Source organism: Camellia sinensis, chromosome 9, assembly GCF_055761805.1.
Source record: "Camellia sinensis isolate YWXY chromosome 9, ASM5576180v1, whole genome shotgun sequence".
NCBI lineage: Eukaryota > Viridiplantae > Streptophyta > Magnoliopsida > Ericales > Theaceae > Camellia > Camellia sinensis.
The window spans coordinates 185,438,054-185,458,008 of NC_138969.1; the positions used below are offsets into that span (position 1 = coordinate 185,438,054).

At 35.7% G+C, this 19,955-nt stretch overlaps 1 protein-coding gene across 1 annotated transcript; it reads left to right on the forward strand.

Annotated features, from left to right (window-relative positions):
• The first annotated feature begins 1,626 nt into the window (after positions 1-1,626).
• LOC114322931 (protein translation factor SUI1 homolog) lies at positions 1,627-15,615 on the forward strand. The gene is made up of 5 exons (XM_028270397.2): positions 1,627-2,248; positions 3,053-3,130; positions 14,446-14,651; positions 14,742-14,795; positions 15,302-15,615. The coding sequence occupies exons 2-5, from the start codon at positions 3,094-3,096 to the stop codon at positions 15,344-15,346; spliced, it is 342 nt and encodes a 113-aa protein (XP_028126198.1). The 5' UTR covers positions 1,627-2,248; positions 3,053-3,093; the 3' UTR covers positions 15,347-15,615.
• The last annotated feature ends 4,340 nt before the right edge of the window (positions 15,616-19,955 follow it).

Consider the following 19,955-nt stretch of genomic DNA (forward strand, 5'->3'; position numbering starts at 1 on the left):
AATGATACATATACAATGTATTTAAAAGCGTTGTCATATACAATGACTAACCAAGTCACATATTCAATGATTTAATCAAACCGTCATATTCAATGACATAATTAAATTGATTAGCTTCAATTTACCTAATCCTCATGCAGTTTCTACAACAATCATTGATATCCTCCACCGATAGCGCAAAATAGATATTTCTAAACAGATATACAATCCATCAACAGACAATTTATCAAATTTCCATAGGTGAGTGATTTAACAAATCCAACTACACCATTTAATTATACACCCTTCCAATTTCACATTCCCCACATCAAATTCATTATTTATACAAAATAGTTCTTTGACACAAATTAGGGCAAGTTTCTCCTTTTTCCAAATATTAATCCCAAGACCCAATCTCACCATTTATTCCCATATAACATCCTAATCAAGACCTCACATACATATATGGAGCCAAATATAGAAAACCTCTCTTTCAAAATTCAAAACCAAACCCTAACTTCACCCAAATCTTTCCAAATCCCACCATTTATATAAAATGACAAACACCTAGGTTAAAACCCATATTAAAGAGTAGAATATCCCTACCTCAAATGTAGAGCTCAAGAGAAAGAAGGAGAATCTCGAAAATGCCCAAAGTCAAGCTTTACTCGGATGGATTGGAAGCCCATAAGATGCTATACCTTTTTCTCAAAGAAAGTAGAGTAGAAACTCTTAGATTCTAAGGGATTTGTAGAGTGAATTTGGATTTTTAATGAGAGATAGAGAGTCGAATTAGGGTTTTGGGATGAAAAGGAATAAAAAAGTGAAGTAAAATATCTCTGCTGCGAACTGATATACGCGGTCTTCGCTCGAGCGAAAGAGTTATCGCTCGAGCGACCAGACACAACAAGTGACCTCGCTCGAGGGCAAGAAGCCTCGCTCGAGCGTAGAATACAAAGCTTCAGAAGTTTTTCAGACGCACACGCTCGTTCGAGCGCAAATGTCGCAGTGGAGGTGGAGGTGGAGGTGGAGGTTGAGGTGGTGGTGGTGGTGGTGATGGCGGGAGTGATTAAAGTGACGGAGTCGACGTGTGTGAGGTAAAGGAGAGTGAGAGAAGAGTGTGAGTATTTAGGATTTGGACAATGTTGTATATGGTTTATATACAGAACGGTATGTTAGTCATTTTACATATGCTTGTCCTTATACCGAATGGTATGTTGGTCATTTTACATATGATTGTCCTTATGGGCAAAGAAAACCAGAGCCTGGACCTTTAGACTAAAAAAATTCAAAATTTGATTTCTTAACCGAGTGCCTTTTAGCTAATTACTTTTTAAAATACATTCTCCAACAAACTCTCTATTCTTTTTTTATTCTATTTAAATATTTTTATTTTATTATTTCTTTAATTTTTTTCTTTCTAACATTTATATTTTTTAAACTACCATTTTTCAATAGTTCAACTTTTGGTCAGATATTTTTAAACCGACACTCTTTCAATGTGTTTTTTTTAATAGTCATATTTTTCTAATATAAATAATATTACTTCATCTCTATTTTTTATCCACTTCAATCTAATTTTCTTTTTCAATTCATTCTTTGTCTTTCAGTTGCTTATAATTTTGTATGAGAAAAACTATTTTGTTCATACACTTGACCATTTAAATATCCCATTAGTTCAAGTAATAAAAAAGTTGGTTGATTCATACACTTATCAAATATGTGAACAAAATTAAATTTCATAAAAATAATTATGTAATGTTTGTCTAATATTTTATTATTTAAATATATTTATTGAAGTTTAATGACTAGCTATTTGCTAAAAAGATTTGAGGCTCAACAAATTTGATAATTGAAAAGACTAGTTTGATGAGGTGTTTGTTTAGTAAATTTTCTTAATATAGCTAAAACATGGAATTTGATGGGCTTGATAGAGATGCTCTTAGCCATGGATGATTACCCTATTCACCAAATTAGTAAAAAGTAGAGTAGCCTTAACAGCAACACCTCAGATTCCTAACCTTAGGGTGTGTTTGGCAAGTGCTATAATTGTGTGGTCCAAAAGAGCTCACCTCTATAAATCCCGGGCCACCATTCCTCAGGCATGTATATCCTCAAAAACCACTTTCTCTGTCGACCTTTTTATCTTATACCAATTCCTAAACCCCTCTCTCCCTCTCTCTCTCTGGAAGCTTCGTTCTTCTGATTCGCTCGGCTCCATCTTCGATTTCTTCCTCAACCTGTTCGAAACCATAACTTTTCAGATCAGGTAGTCAATTTTTCTCTACATTGACATACATGTGTATATATACCCAAGGTGTCTTCGATTTTGTGGCTTGATTTTGGTAATTCTTGTGTTAGATTGCGAATTTTTGTGGGTTTGGTTTTTTTTTTTTTTTTTTTTGATTATTGACATATAGGTTAAAATTAGTTGTAATGTGCCTTTGTCTGGGAAATGATATAAAAAAAATTTCTTGTGAATCATTGGGTTGATGATGAGGTGGGAATTTGATATAGTTACTTTTTGCAATCTAATTTATGTATTTATCATGCTTTTGCTTCCATGCTTATGGTATTACTATTGTGAATGAATTTTTGTACCCCTTTTAGTAATATTTTATGTATATATACAATTTGTGTATAGCCTGAGAAGAAGAAACAATTTGTTTGTATCTATATATGCATTTGAAATTATTTGTGGCAGATAAGAAGATTCATAAAGCCACAATTTTTGGTGAATTTAGAAAAAATTTCAATACCTAGAATTGCCTATGTAAATCTTGTTGTATTATGTAGAATTTAAATTGTGATTTATGATCCTCGATATTGGAAGACCCATAACCCATAATTGATTCTTATCCCCCCCCCCCCCCCAAAAAAAAAAAAAAATTCTCTTGTCCTTCAATCAGTAAGTATTAATCTTATTTGATTCAAAGTAATTCATATTATGGCTAGTTGGCATTTATCAAAAAATATATATATATTATGGCTAGTTGGCTTCACTTCATCTTTGTAGGTTTTAGATTCTTTCTGGTTTGGTAAGATGTTGATGGTTATTTAATCTGTGTTTCAGTGCTCGGCGTTTGGTCCGTTCAATTCTAGCAGCCAAGGTTCATGTCTGAGCTCGACATCCAGGTCCCAACAACCTTCGGTATGTGCTTTATTTCAGTTTTTCATTTAATACCAGTGTCGGCATGTACATATTGTTTGTCTCTGGGGCAAAATGTAGTCCTTGTGTATAAATCGCTTGCACTTCTTCTGGGCCTTGCTTGATTAACATGATTAATGGTGAAAGGATTTATCATCCCAAGAACTACTGTAGGATTAGTTATCCAATAAAATTAGTGAGATAACAATTTATTATATGTTCATTTTATTTTTCTTCTTTCATACTTGAAATTATGATCTCCAGCCCCTCCCAATATTAAACATTTGTCAATTTTGTCAGATTGAATGTCCGCCGTACATGTAATCCAGTTAATAAAATTTGCAATCAAACATAGGATTGGGATTGTTAGGATTAGACTAACAATCCCAATCCTATGCTATAATACTATTAATCAAACATGCCTCTTGTCATGACCCAAACCCGCCCCCATGGGTTAAGGACATAACCGGCTAGTAATCTTGAGATTACCTATGGCCTTAAATCAAACCAGACATAACTCATCAGAGTAAAGGGGCCAAACGGAAGCAAAATTTAAAACTTTGTCCATAGAGTTGTGCTTACATGGCACATCATAACAAACCACACATACACGTATTAATAACTCACATCAAAATATGTACAATACGAAACTCTGTACATACAGGATCATTCAAGTTTAGGTCAGTCAATCAAAACTATATACAACATAAACCAAAGTCCTCGCTAACATGACAAAATAAAAAGATAGCAAAAGGGCGAAGACGAGTCTCGTGCGTGAGACGTAAGGCTGACTCTTCAAAACCTTGGTTGTTCCACACAAACTTCACTGAGGCTGGGTTTTGACCTCTCTTAGCTCACCTACAAACACATGAATGAGCGTGAGCGAAAACCCAGTGAATAATATCAAATAAAGAAGTTATACAGACGGTATGTAGGACAACATGCTTCAAACGGCCTTGGGCCCAATTTGTATTTCTCTTAGCATATATAAATACAAATTTAGGTCAAGTGACTGCGGTTCCAAACACATCATACGGCCTCAGGCCCAATTCGTTTGTGTCATACTGGCCTTTGGCCCATTTATCTTTTATTCAGATCAAATTGGCCTTTAGTCCATCCATTCTTTCATTCAGATCAAACTGGCCTTTGGCCCATTCAGACTTTCATATCAAACTGGCCTGTGGCCCATTCATACTTTCGTGTCAAGCTGGCCTTTGGCCCATTCAAACTTTCATGTCAAACTGGCCTATGGCCTATTCATACTTTCATGTCAAACTGGCCTATGCCCATTTATACTTTCATGTCAAACTGGCCTATGGCCCATTTATACTTTCATTCATGTCAAATTGGCCTATGGCCCATTTATACTTTCATGTCAAATTGGCATCTGGCCCATTCATTTGGCGTAGCAAACACTGTCCACCATTCAAATTATCACACTTATAAGACTTACATAGAAGTAAGCAATTGGACAAATAACATATTTCAGATATCTTTGTTCAACTATTACTCACAGTGATTGATTGGTTGATTTGCCCTGGAGCTTGACCCTACACGTCACATAACACATATGGGTCACAAACAATTTAATCCGTTCCTTAATTCACATATTCCTCTTTAGGCTTCTTTCTTATTCTTTTAATTCATTCACAATGCTCAATGCATGCCTAAGAGTACTTAGAAGTGAAAACGAACGGAAAACGAAACACATAACATCATTAAAAAATTTCAGAAATGGGGATCCCCGCTCGAGCGTGGATTTCCTTGCTCGAGCGGACCCATGAGGCCTGCGAAAGTACTAGCTATGTCAAATTTACACTCGAGCGTGAAGTCAGGCGCTCGAGCTGAAGGCCTCACTACATGGCTCCTCGCTCGAGCGTGAACTTCCCTGCTCGAGCGGACAGCATGTCTGCAGAAAATACTAGGAGCTCCTATTTTACGCTCGAGCGGCGGTTCTCCCGCTCGAGTGGACATCAAAATTTCTGGATTTTCCAGAATGGTTCTTGAGCTCAAATTCAACATTCAAACCAACATTTCTTATATAATATGGCTCAAACTTTACATATACATGTACTAACATGGTACAAACACCAAATATACATCATTATGAAGTCCAATTTCACAAATTAATCACATGCATGTCCCAATTCACATCAAACTCATTTCCAACATAATAAACTCATACATTCAAACTCATATTCTTATAAATTGTACATGCATGTGAGATATACTCATTGTTCTCAACTTAATTGGTAAAGAGATGATCAATTACATGGACTTCATTCACAATTCAACATGGATTACACACTTTATGCTCAAACATGGAAATTCCTAGCAATTTCCTACATGCATGTGTTCCATGACCTCCAACTCAACAAAACCAACTCAATTCATGATCTAACCCACCATTTAATCTTCAATTCACAAACTCACAATTCAAACTCATGAATTAAGGGTTGAGTACTCACCTAGGAGCTTTATCTTCCAAACTTATGCTTAATTCTTGAGTGTAGCTTCAAGATTACCAAGTTCCTTAGCAAATCTCTACCTTGAGCCTCTTCTCTCACTAAATTCGGCCCCCTCTCTCTCTCTAGAGCATAATTTCAGATGTTGAGCTCAAAAAGAAACAAAAATGAGAGTGTAATGGCCTTAATAAGAGCTCCCTTGGTCACATTATTTTAATATAAAATAATTGAGCACTAATTCATCAAATTCAATCTGATTAATTTGATCCGTATCAATTTTCAATTAAATTTCACCGTAGGCTCTAAAATTTACGCTAATCACAATGACGCAATCAATTTCGGTTTTTGTGGCCGATAGGGCCTTCAATTTAAATTCCAAAGCAGATAATCAAACAGATATTCCTACGATGAACAGATAGAAATTCAAAACCACATATTTTCATATGAATGGCACACAAAATCATATCAAACACATAATCATATTCATATTAAGGACCAATTAGCATATTACGGAACAGGGATATCACAATCTTCCCCCCCTTTAGGAAGTTTGGTCCTCCAAACTTATTTTACCTTCGTCGGGAAACAATTCGGGATACTTTTTATTCAAAGGTTCCAATCCTTTTGATAGTTATTTGCTTAGTCTCAAAATCAAGTAACACTCAGCTCTCAATCAATCAGAGACTTACCTTTTCTTCCATACAAGGCTTGTATGGTGTCACACCAAAACTACAGTGTAAGTTGTTGTTGTAAGCAGAGTCTGCCAACGATGGATAGATTTTCCAACTTCCCTGAAAATTTTAATGCACATGTTTGGAGCATTTCTCCCAAAATCTAAAAAGTTCTTTATGATTATGCATCAATTTGCGGATGGAAAGCAGCACTAAATCACAATTCAGTTCCCATTGCCTCTTGAAGGCTTGTCAGAATTCAAACACATTTTAGGATTCCTGTCTAAAACAATAGATACTAGGACCCCATGCAAATGAGCGATCTTATCGATGTAACCAGTGGCCAGTCTATAAGCATCATACGAAAATTTCACAGGGAGGAGATGAGCAAACTTAGTAATCCTATATACAATAACCCGAACGGGACTTATACCATGGGTGTCCAAGCCAGCCCCACAATGAAATTCGTAGTCACATATTTCTATTTCCATTCCGAAATGGAGAGAGGTCAAAGTAGTCCTGTCTATATTTGATGTTCAACTTCGACTTGTTGACACCGAAAACATTTGGACACAAATTCAACGATTTCCTCGTCACAGAAGTTCAATTCATTCTCGAATAGTTCCACAATTCACAATCTAATTCGGCATTTAGTTCAGTGACTTATCAAAGTTATTCAAGGTCAATCAAAAGTCTTCAGGAATATAAAGTGGATCCAGATACTGATTCCCGAATCAACAAAGGTAGCATCGAAGCAATTACCCATACAATGCACATAGTCCACATATCCCCATAATACTGATTGTAAAGTACAATAACATTGAAGCAATCAATTTCTAACACAATACACTTGTTCTCAATTCATTCAACAGTTTACAGTTTACAATTCAGTTCAATATTCAATCCTCTGTTCTATCGAGTCTTTCCACATCATCTGATAGTCGTCAAAAGCATAAGGCAATTCATATATAAATCCCCATGATGTCAAAGACAATATCAAAGGAGTCAATCACATGTCAAGCACAATTTACACATCCTCAGAGCCCCAATTACGGAATACAATGGCACTGAGCGGTTATTCACAAGGCGTACTAAATTCACACATTTTCGAATAGTCGAGGTTTTCTATTCCCAATAGTGTTCACAATCAAGGCTGTTCGCGGTTAACAATTACCGTAACAAAATTTCCCAACATCCGATAACACTAAAGCAATTATTCTCCCATTCAAGACAAAACATATTTCGACCAGTTAAAGATAAATGTTCAGTATTGTTTATAATCAAATCGATTTGCCGCTATCGATTCCTATAGCGTTAAATAGGTAAGAATTCGGTAACACAGAAGCAGTCATTCCCTAAACATCCAATCACTGGATTTGCATAATTCAGTTCATTTATAACACATATGTCCCCAATAGTTGAAGGTCGGTTCTCAATGGTGTTCATGGTTAGATCAATCTGTTGATAGCCCACATTAGGTCTCTCAAATAAGTCAAGTATTCTAAACGGATTCAAATTTTGGGTCTATCAGTTTCCTTGCCAAGAATAATCTGGTTATTCATTCATAGGAAATTCGTAATTCCTCTTAACAAATCAAATCAGATAAAGGGTCTTATCAAATCAATCCAGGCAAAAATCTTGTCAAATTAAATCTAAGTAGCACGGACACGGACACGACACGGACACGCGGACACACAATTTTTCAAAAACTGAGGGACACGACACGTTGGGGACACGTTTAATATATATAATTTTATTTATATATTATATGTAAAATTAAAAAATATATACTTTTTGTATTTATTTTTATTTATTTATTTTATTTATTATATGCAAAATTAAAAAATATATATACTAATTTTATTTATTATATGTAAAATTAAAAAATAAATATATTATTTGTATTTATTTATATTATTTAAGACCAAAAGAAAGGTTAGGGGTTATATTATTTATTTATTTATATTATTTATTATTAGTATATAATTTATTATTAGTATATAAATATATATATATGTATATATATTGTTAGTATATAACGTATATAGCTATCGTTGCGTCGAAAATTTTAGCGAGAGAGAGAGAGAGAGAGCAGAGAGGGTCAAACGATGCGCAGAGAGGGAGACGAGGTCGATGGTTGATCGATGGTCAAACGAGGGTCAAACGAGGGCGATCGATGGTCGATCGAGGCGCAGAGAGGGAGACGAGGAAGACGAACAGGTTAGGGTTTCTTCTCTCTGTCCTCAATCTGTCTCTGTCTTCCCTCGACCTATCTCCCTCTCTCTCTCTCTTCCCTCGATCTGTCTCTGTCTCTGGCTCTCTCTCTTTCTCCTCTCCAACAGTTCTAGGGCTTCTTCGATCCGCCCACCTGCGTGTCTGAATCGTGTCCTCGCGTGTCTAACCTCGTGTCCGACTCTGAAAAATTCTGAAAAAAGGGGAACACGCAGGGGAGAGTGTCGGACACGTGTCAACAGCGTGTCGTACGCGTGTCCATGTCCGACACGTGTCCGACACTAATACGCAAGCCTCAGGGACGTGTCCGTGCTTCATTGAATTAAATCAATCAAGGTCCTATCAAATTATATCAAATGAGGGTTCTATCGGACCAAATCAAACAAAAGTTCTATCAGGTCGAATGAGACAAAAGTTTTCTCAAATAGGGTACCTTTGGTTCTGTAAGACATACTTCGTTTGCTTAGGTACATAGTCGATAGTTTCACAACTGTCCTAAGTTCATCTGTTCTCAAAGTCATATCAGAGTCATTCATCACAATTGTTCATATCAAAGTAATTCAGGTCATGTACAATATGGCATTGTCCACATAAGTTCAGGTGTAGTTGCATATGCATGCAGTTGTTCATAACAGGTGGTGTGTGTCATAATCAATATAACAGTTCCCAAATGAGTCTTATATGCAAGTACGTGGCGCACAGTAACACATTAAACAAAGTTCCTCGGCTGCACATAGTATAGGATTTGTTACGCAAAAGTTCCAAATCAGTCACAAAAGCATAGATTTACGAGTCAAGCTTAATACAATCACATAGTCCAGTCAATTTTCTACCAATCAAGACACGTGATCTCACAATATATAGAGTTCGTTATTTGGGGTGCTCAACTCAGTCACACAATCACAGAGTCATAATTCCAATGGTTTAGTCATTGAAGACAATAATATAACAAATCACCCTGAGCATAGGTTTAGATGTATACGTGCATCTACAGAGTCAATCAATATCCCAATACGTATTTCACAATTTCCCAAATGAAGCATATACATTCAATGAATACGGTCTCGATCTTGTGGGTCTAACCAATCTAGATACACATGCAGCAAATATGAAAGAATATGCCGATCCGAATCAATTAATATCCCAAGCAAAGATGTACACATGCACTAATTCAGAATCAATCAACACATAAGCATTCGTTTATAAACAGTATAGATTCCCGGGATAATGGTCGCAGTATTTTGAGCGCTTTCTGAGATGAGTGTAATTACTCTATCCTGATTAGCAATTCCTACCATTGGTACGAATCTAGCTGAGGCAAAAGATTTATTCACATTTTGTTCAGTTCGGGGACAGTTCCTTACCATATGGTCCATTCCGCCACACCTGTAACAAGCCCCAGAAATTCGGTAACAAACTCCTCGGTGTTTCTTACCACATTCATTACACGTCGGTGCTGTATTCCTTGTAGAGTTTGAAGTGCGCGATGGTCCAGTATTTTGCTTTTTAAATGACCTCTTCTTTGGGAAAAAACCTTGTCTCTTGTTTTTCCATTCAGAAGATCGGTTCATGTTAGCTTTGGTCATCAGTGTTCGGTCTAGCACCTCAACATATTTTGTGACTTCCAACACATTCACTTGGTGCTCTTGCACTGGTGGGGGCAAAGGTTCTTACCGTAGCGGCAACTGATGTTGTTGTCTCAATGTCTCTGCCATTTCTTGTACTATTCTTTCCAGTCTATCAAGTCGGGCTGTGAAAGAGTCTGCCAACTTGGATGCCCTTACTTTATCCATGATCTACACAAACTCTTATTAAGCCATGCCAAATAAGGAATGCCCAATACAGAAATAAAAATGGATACACATAGGCACATCATTATATTCTCATTTTACATATTGCCAAGACAATTAATCAGATACGTGACAAATGATTGCATACTTACCACATATCGCGTGCTGAACACTTACTAAGTAATTATACACTTAAACCATATTCATATTCCACATAAACACCCATTTGCAGAATCGAATGCACATAAGCAACTTTTCATGATTCATATGTTCACGTATGTGGATTATAATAAAACAAACTTGTTGTACACATTAGTGCAACAATTCATATCTCATATAATCACATGTTCTCAATGCTTCCAAATTCATACTTATCACATGAATGCATCCTAGATCTTTTCTAGATGCTTATTGCTCTTTTGGACAAGTGTGTGAGTTATCAACTTGTGCTTTGATACCACTCTGCCATGACCTGAACCCGCCCCCATGGGTTAAGGACATAACCGGTTAGTAATCTTGAGATTACTTACAGCCTCAAATCAAACCAGACATAACTCATCAGAGTAAAGGGGCCAAACAGAAGCAAAATTTAAAACTTTGTCCATAGAGCTGTGTTTACATGGCACATCATAACAAACCACACATACACGTATTAATAACTCACATCAAAATATGTACAATACAAAACTCTGTGCATACAGGATTATTCAAGTCTAGGTCAGCCAATCGAAACTATATACAACATAAACCAAAATCCTCGCTAACATGACAAAATAAAAAGATAGCAAAAGGGCGAAGACGAGTCTCCTGCGTGAGATGTAAGGCTGACTCTTCAAAATCTTGGTTGTTCCACACAAACTTCACTGAGGCTGGGTTTGGACCTCTCTTGGCTCATCTACAAACACATGAATGACCATGAGCGAAAGCCTAGTGAATAATATCAAATAAAGAAGTCATACAGACGGTATGTAGAACAACATGCTTCAAACCGCCTTGGGCCCAATTCGTATTTCTCTTAGCATATATAAATACAAATTTAGGTCAAGTGACTGCGGTTCCGAACACATCATACGGCCTCGGGCCCAATTCGTTCGTGTCATACTGGCCTTTGGCCCATTTATCTTTTATTCAGATCAAACTGGCCTTTGGCCCATCCATTCTTTCATTCAGATCGAACTGGCCTTTGGCCCATTCATTCTATCATTCATGTCGGACTAGCCTTTGGCCCATTCAGACGTTCATATCAAACTGGCCTGTAGCCTATTCATACTTTCGTGTCAAACTGGCCTTTGGCCCATTCAAACTTTCATGTCAAACTGGCCTATGGCCCATTAATACTTTCATGTCAAACTGGCCTATGGCCCATTTATACTTTCATGACAAACTGGCCTCTGGCCTATTCATTTGGCGTAACAAACATTGTCCACCATTCAAATTATTGCATTTATAAGACTTACATAGAAGTAAGCAATTGGACAAACAACATATTTCAGATATCTTTGTTCAGATATTACTCACAGTGATTGGTTGGCTGATTTGCCCTGGAGCTTGACCCTACACGTCACATAACACATATGGGTTACAAACGATTTAATCCGTTCCTTAATTCACATATTCCTCTTTAGGCTTCTTTCTTATTCTTTTAATTCATTCACAATGCTCAATGCATGCCTAAGAGTACTTAGAAGTGAAAGAGAACGGAAAACGAAACACAGAACATCATTACAAAATTTCAGAAATAGGGATCCCCGCTCGAGCGTGGACTTCCCCGCTCGAGCGGACCCATGAGGCCTGCAAAAGTACTAGCTATGTCAAATTTACGCTCGAGCGTGAAGTCGGGCACTCGAGCTGAAGGCCTCACTACATGGCTTCCCGCTCAAGCGTGAACTTCCCCGCTCGAGCAGACAGCATGTCTGCAGAAAATACTGTGAGCTCGTATTTTACGCTTGAGCGGCGGTTCTCCTGCTCGAGCGGACATCAAAATTTCTGGATTTTCCAGAATGGTTCTTGAGCTCAAATTCAACATTCAAACCAACATTTCTTGCATAATATGGTTCAAACTTCACATATACATGTACTAACATGGTACAAACACCAAATTACATCATTATGAAGTCCAATTTCACAAATTAATCACATGCATGTCCCAATTCACATCAAACTCATTTCCAACATAACAAACTCATACATTCAAACTCATATTCTTGTAAATTGTACATGCATGTGAGATATACTCATTGTTCTCAACGTAATTGGTAAAGAGATGATCAATTGCATGGACTTTATTCACAATTCAACATGGATTACACACTTTATGCTCAAACATGGAAATTCCTAGCAATTTCCTACATGCATGTGTTCCATGACCTCCAATTCAACAAAACCAACTCAATTCATGATCTAACCCACCATTTAATCTTCAATTCACAAACTCACAATTCAAACTCATGAATTAAGGGTTGATTACTCACCTAGGAGCTTTATCTGTCAAACTTATGCTTAATTCTTGAGTGTAGCTTCAAGATTACCAAGTTTCTTAGCAAATCTCTACCTTGAGCCTCTTCTCTCATTAAATTCGGCCCCCTCTCTCTCTAGAGCATAATTTCAGATGTTGAGCTCAAAAAGAAACAAAAATGAGAGTGTAATGGCCTTAATAAGAGCTCCCTTGGTCACATTATTTTAATATAAAATAATTGAGCACTAATTCATCAAATTCAATCTGATTAGTTTGATCCGAATCAATTTTCAATTAAATTTCACCGTAGGCTCTAAAATTTACGCTAATCACAATGGCGCAATCAATTTCGGTTTCTGTGGCCGATAGGGCTTTCAATTTAAATTCCAAAGCAGATATTCCTATGGTGAACGGATAGAAATTCAAAACCACATATTTTCACATGAATGGCACACAAAATCATATCAAACACATAATCATATTCATTTTAAGGACCAATTAGCATATTACGGAACAGGGATATCACACCTCTAGTTCTCTGTATGAAATCTGTTCAACCAATATTTTTCCACCCAGGGGCAGAGCCAGAACTCCGAGATTGGGGGGCCACCTAAAGAGCATTATTGTTCTTGCATCTCTTCTATGTTTTCTTTGAAATCTCTATATTTTTATAATTGTCATTTTGTCTTTTTTTTTTGTTAACTATTGATTAGTAGCTTTTCAAATAACTAATGAACTCTTTGTTAGTGTTTAATTAGCTAGAATGAATAAAAATATAACGATTATTTCATTAGAATGTGTATTTCACGTTTGGTTCATTGAAAAATGGTATAAAAAATGTTATAAATTAAGTCATCATTAATTATTAAATGATCATTTAAAAAAAATTAATGAATGAATATTCGATTCTATTTCACTTTCATTCTAGTGAACCAAGTAATACCTTAATTTTTTTTTTTCACTACCTTAATTAGTGAATAAACTGAGTCTCCACCCTTTCAAATAATATGTTCTTCCTTTTAAAATTAATATACAAGTTTTATTATCTCTTTTAGCTTCCCCACCAAGTTGCCTTCCCTATGCAAACAAGCCCTAATCCCTTTGGAAGCCTGCAGTGTATACTGGTGTTAACAGGGGAAGATGTTCCATGATTGGTGATAGAGTAGAAGACCAAATATCAACTAAAACTTGTCACAGCTAGGAGGGGCCAATGCCTTGGTGCCATAATTTTTTTTCAAGTTATCTACTATAAAACCTATGCTTGCTCAAAATGTTGGAGGGCAGGGACACCCCCCCCCCCCCCCCCCCCCCGGTGCCCCTGTTTCCACCTGTCTTATTGTTGTGTTTGTACTTCAGCATTATTTATTAAGTATTGATACATTTGGGCATAAAAGCTCCTCATTCAACACCCTGCATCTCTCCCTAATACTTGGTCGGAATGAAAATTGTCCTTATGTATATGAGACGATTATTTAGAGGCTAACCTTAGGGTGGAGCACAATTATGCAATATAAACCGTACCAAGCCAAGTTTTTTTCCTAATCAATTGCGATTGGTTACATGAACCTTTTTTCGCTATTATGCTCTATCAAGGACAATATGCATGCATTACGCCAGTATGAATGAAATGAAATGAGCATGTATCTTTGGCCACCGATATGATTGGAATTAAACTGAAGGGTGTTTTTTTGTTTGTTGTAAACAGATCCATTCGCTGAGGCAAATGCTGAGGACTCGGGTGCTGGGTCAAAGGAATATGTTCATGTCCGTATACAGCAGCGTAATGGTAGGAAAAGCCTGACCACTGTCCAGGGGTTGAAGAAGGAATTCAGCTATAACAAGATACTCAAGGACCTTAAGAAGGAGTTTTGCTGCAATGGTACCGTTGTCCAGGATCCAGAGCTGGGCCAGGTGAATGCCATTAGGATACAACCTCCTTCCAAACGCTGCTAATTTTGTTGTCTTATGACTAACTTTGCAATAATTATGTAATGGACTTAGGTTATCCAACTTCAAGGTGATCAGCGAAAGAATGTCTCGGCCTTTCTTGTTCAGGTAATTCTCATGAACGCACAATTATACATATCCTTAGTATTACATAGATGCTTCACAATTATACATATCGTTAGTATTACATAGACTCTTCTATTTCTCCGACATTACCTGTGTCTACTGGATATGATGGGGGTAAGGGTGTGGGATATCTGTCCGACATCCATACCTAATTTAGGCATTTGAATCTTATAATTTTATATGATGTTTGAACCTAATTTAGACATTTGTCTCTCACATACAAGGGAGATTAAATTTCATTTTTTTTAAAAAAAATTTTTTTAATTAATTTCATGTATATTTTTCTAAATTACATCATCTTATATAGGAATATTATACAATATGTAAAATATATAAATGTTCATGACATCAACTTGAAATTCTAGTTTACGATAGTCTTACTCTTGGACATGTGCCTTCACCTATACTCGTAACCGAGTCCATGTAACATAGCATATCATATCATATCTTTTAGTTTGTTGGGTTTCCTAAAATGTTGTTTCCAACAGGCGGGCATTGTGAAGAAGGAACATATCAAGATCCATGGTTTTTAAATACCAGCGGTAGGGAGCAGATTGTTCCTGAGGTACCAGCTGTTGCTGTATTTGAAAGTAGAAAACTATAGGGTCTCGTAAGTAGTCCTACATGTATTTTGAATCTATGTTCAGCTTGTCCTCTTAACCTTGGTGGAAAATGTTTGTGTGTTTTAAGTTCAACTGTTTGGATATGTCCAATGTATGGTGCTCACAGGTTGAAAACTTCATTATGTATATCATGGATTGTTGTTATGCATCCATAGCATCCAGAGTTATATTTTTATTAACTGTTATTTGGATGGAATATGTTTCAACATCTTTATTTCACACTTGCTTTTGGTAATTCATTGTCTAGTCTTTGAGAAATGTATGGATATTCAAGAGTTCATACTCCAATATACTACAAAGACATGAATGATCACTAATTTGATGATGCTAGTTTGGTTTGATGTGGATGATTTGATGGCATATTTTGATGCGAGCGAATGAACATGCTTGCTTAGGCAGATTGAGGAAAAGTTCGAGACTCTATGGTCAGAAAAAGATATGCTCGCTGAAAAATTTGATCACTGAAATCGCCTACAACTCACAATGTTGCGAGCATCTTGGCATGTATAGTTATGAACATTTGTAAAGAGTTGTATACTTGCGAACATTTATAAGGAGTTGGTGACTTGGGGAGAAAATATTTAAGTGATTATGGGAGTGTTGTTCATTTGGTGACTTTTGGGATCAAATATTTAAGTGATTATGGGGGTGTTGTTCTATGGTCAGAAGGGGAGCAGAAGCTCTCTCTCTGTCTCTCTCTCTATGGGGACTTATTTTGTCCTTGAAAAGTGAGGGAGGAGGAAATCCCAATCAAATCTATTGTGTGCTTATTATTCTATTGTTAGGACAATGTGGTTCAAAAATAAATTTTTGTATTTTTGTAGTAATTTTATATATTTTGTGATTCAAAAATATTTTGATGAAACAAAGGGAGCATTTAAAAAAAAAAAAAAAAATTGCTTCTATAAAAGTAACAACAGAACTCATATATAGGACTCATATACTTTTCAACGGTAACTGAACACACATGAAGGCTGGCTCTGAATCTTTAACATGAAGGCTGGCTACTAGGGGTGTTCGCGGATCGGTTTTGTGCGGTTTGCGGTTCGGTTTTAACCCGTCCGCATTTATGCGGTTTGGGAAAAAGTCAACCCGTAACCGCCCGCAGTGCGGTTTGCGGTTTGTGCGGATAGGGTTTGCAAATGTGCGGGCGGTTGCGGGCGGTTTGCGGTTTACACTTTTTTCTTTAAAAGTTAATTTTCAAGTTTTTTTTTCCCAGCAAATTTAGGCATCAGATTCATTTTATATATTTGTGATAACAATTTTTTGATGAGTTTACAAATAAAAATTGAATATCAATGCATTAAATGAAAGTACCCAAAACAAATAGACCCTACACTAGCATTTTTGCTATGAAAAAAATGTATATCAATGCATTGAAGGTTGTACTCAATTAGAATTGCTAGTTCAGTAATCAATAATCAAACTATAAATTCCATCGACCATTAGAAGGAAAATTTTATTAGGAAAAAGTGAATAAATCACCCATGAAAATCAAATAAGAAACCAAGTTTAGGACTTTATAATTCTACGGCATTAAGAAAGTTGAGAAATACTTAAAAATAAGGATTCTAGTGTCATAGAGAATATAACAGTACTCCTGTAAAAGTTACAAAGTTGGTATATAAAGAATAATAATAATAATAATAATAATAATAATAATAATAATTAAAGTGCGGGCAGTTTTTGCGGGTTGCGGGTTTAAACCGCAACCCGCCCGCAACCAGCAAATTTGTCATATTTCAAACCGCGACCGCCCGTATTATGTTTGCGAAACCGCCCATTTATATGCGGGTTGGGCGGATTGGGCGGTTTGAGCGGTTCGGATAAACCGTTGCCCACCCCTACGGGCGACGATCATGTTTTCCTTTAGGACCAATAAAAAAAATGAAAAAAGACTTGAGATTCAACTAATTATCATCAAAATTGTCATGACATGAAATACCTATTTTTCAACTACCATTCTTCATCATCACTTTTTTGATCAATCACCATCAATTCTCTCAAGTTGATTTCTGGAGACTACATTTGCCTATAATTAATTTTTTATTTTTTTAGAATAAATTATAAACACACCTCATGAACTTTACTTAAATCATAAATTATTCCTATAGTTTTAGAAATTATATTATGTCCTCTAAGATTTTTAATTTTATAACAAATAGGTCCTTTTATTAATAAGTCATCAAGTTAATTAATAGTTTTTAATAATGTTAATATTTTATTTCAATTAATAATTCAGATAATTTTATTATTGTATAGATGAACAATTAGAAATTTCACTTTTTCAATTAATTCTATCAAATAAAAAATTCTAACAGGGAGGTATTCGTAATTTTTCAAACTACAAGAAACAATTTATATTTTAAACAAATTTTAAGAAGTATATTTGTAATTTATCCTATTTTTTATTTTTTATTTTTTATTTTTTAGAACAACCTCACGTGTAGCCTAGCTGTGCAATTAATTCCAACTGCTGGAGTTTGTGATCAGTGGTCTTTCTCTTTCCCTTCATCTGGCTGACAAAAAAACCTTGCCCTTGTTATAGGTACAAGATTCGTTTGAGAAGAGTAATTTTTTATTTTTTATTTTCTTTGGGTTAATTTAGTCGGGCTAAATTAGCTTATTTTTGGAAGAATTTTTTTATTTTTTTGGTTTGGATGTAATTGTTGTTAGAAAAAAAGTAAAATGATTATGGTTTAAATATTACATTTCATCTTATTGAGATTGCTTAGGAAGTGTTAAATTAATATACTTTTTGACTTTATATGAAAAAATATAAAATGTGAATTGAAATTGAAGTGATGCAACAGATAAATAATATGAGTCAAATAACTGGTGATACATGCCAAATAACTTCTTATTCTATTTTATTTTTTTATACTTATTTAAGTAAAAAAATTATTGCCAAACCATAACTGGATGACTAGCCAATTTCATTGATTACAAAGAAACTTACTGAAAAATCTAAAATCTCGAAAATATTGATTTGTGATTATGTATCAATTTTAATCAGTAAATAGCAATTTCAATCAAACAATCAAAAACAAATCGACACAACAATTTTATGTGAAAAAACCACAATTGGAGCGCCTCCAATTGTGATAAAAAAAAAAAAAAAAAAAAAACTACAGGCAAAAGTCACAAAACAATCTACTAAAAAGACACAAAGGAATTACACAAATGTACTCTCAATTACCTAGTGAATCCACGCCCGAATCGAACCGACCCCTATGTGCCTCTTTCAGCTCCGTGTTCACCTCAAAATTGTCTTGCCCAATGTTGAATCCACAACGCCGATGTCGAATCCACGACGATGAGTCACTCCGGAATCCACCAAAGCTTCAAGTCCAAATTCTACAGAATCCACCGAAGAACAAATCTCTCTTTTGTGAATAAAACAAAATAAAGAAACCCTTTAATATAATCTACTCAATTCATAATATAAACTCTCACAGATATTAAAGGAAACAAGCAAAGAAGCTCCTGATAAAAACTCTAATACTCAAGAAGAAGATCTGGAAGTCGTGCCCTAAAAACAGACTGAAACGCAGATTTATAGTAATCAGAATCGCGATCTCCGCTCGAGCGCAAGAATGGCCGCTCGAGCATACTAACTAAAACGCGTGTTTCAGGCAAGGATCTACGCTTGAGCGTAAGAAAAGCCGTTTGAGCGGAAAAACACAATTCCCAGTACTTTTGCAGGCAAGTGAAACTTCTGACAGAATTACATCTCCGCTAGAGCGGACAAACAACTTTGACTGCAATTTTGCTTTTTGCTTTTTGCTTTTTGCTTTAGGGGCGCTGCCCCTCGACCCAGCCAGGGCGTTGCCCTGAGCCTGCTAAGGGGCGCTACCCCTCAACCCCCACGAGCTGACCGGGTAGCTCGATCCCCGACATAGTCAGTGAAGTGGCAAACATGATAGGATTAAGATCACAAACTCCTCTACAAAGGCACAATTCGGGTTGGATTCGCATCTAAATATTCATAGCCTCACTAAAATAAAAGACCGAATAAAATCACAATTGAAAAGAGTTTTGTCAAACAGAATTGCCAATAACAAAAACCTAACACCTACTAAACAGACAAACAAAGAACATGATTGTTAATAGGGTAAACTACCAATGAATCTTAATAGTTGGACTTAATTCTCATAAAGTCCAATTAAAAATAAGTCCTAGTAAAATCGTCGCTAAAAATAACTTTTGTGATATTTTTTGCATATGTTGCTAAAAATTGACAATTAATGACTTTTTTGTCATGACTTTTATAAATTGTTGCTAAAACTTACAATTAGTGATGCTTTTCTGTGACAAAATTTTTAAACTATCGCTAAAAGTTAAAAATTAGTGACATTTTTTGTAATAAAATTTTTAAACTGTTGCTGAAAATTTACAATTAATTATGTTTTTTAATAGTGTTTGATAAAAAATGCTATTAACTTTTACAAAATCTATTAGACAATAAATTTACATATTAAGACTTACACGTATGTCTCTCGTGTTACTATTTGTCTGG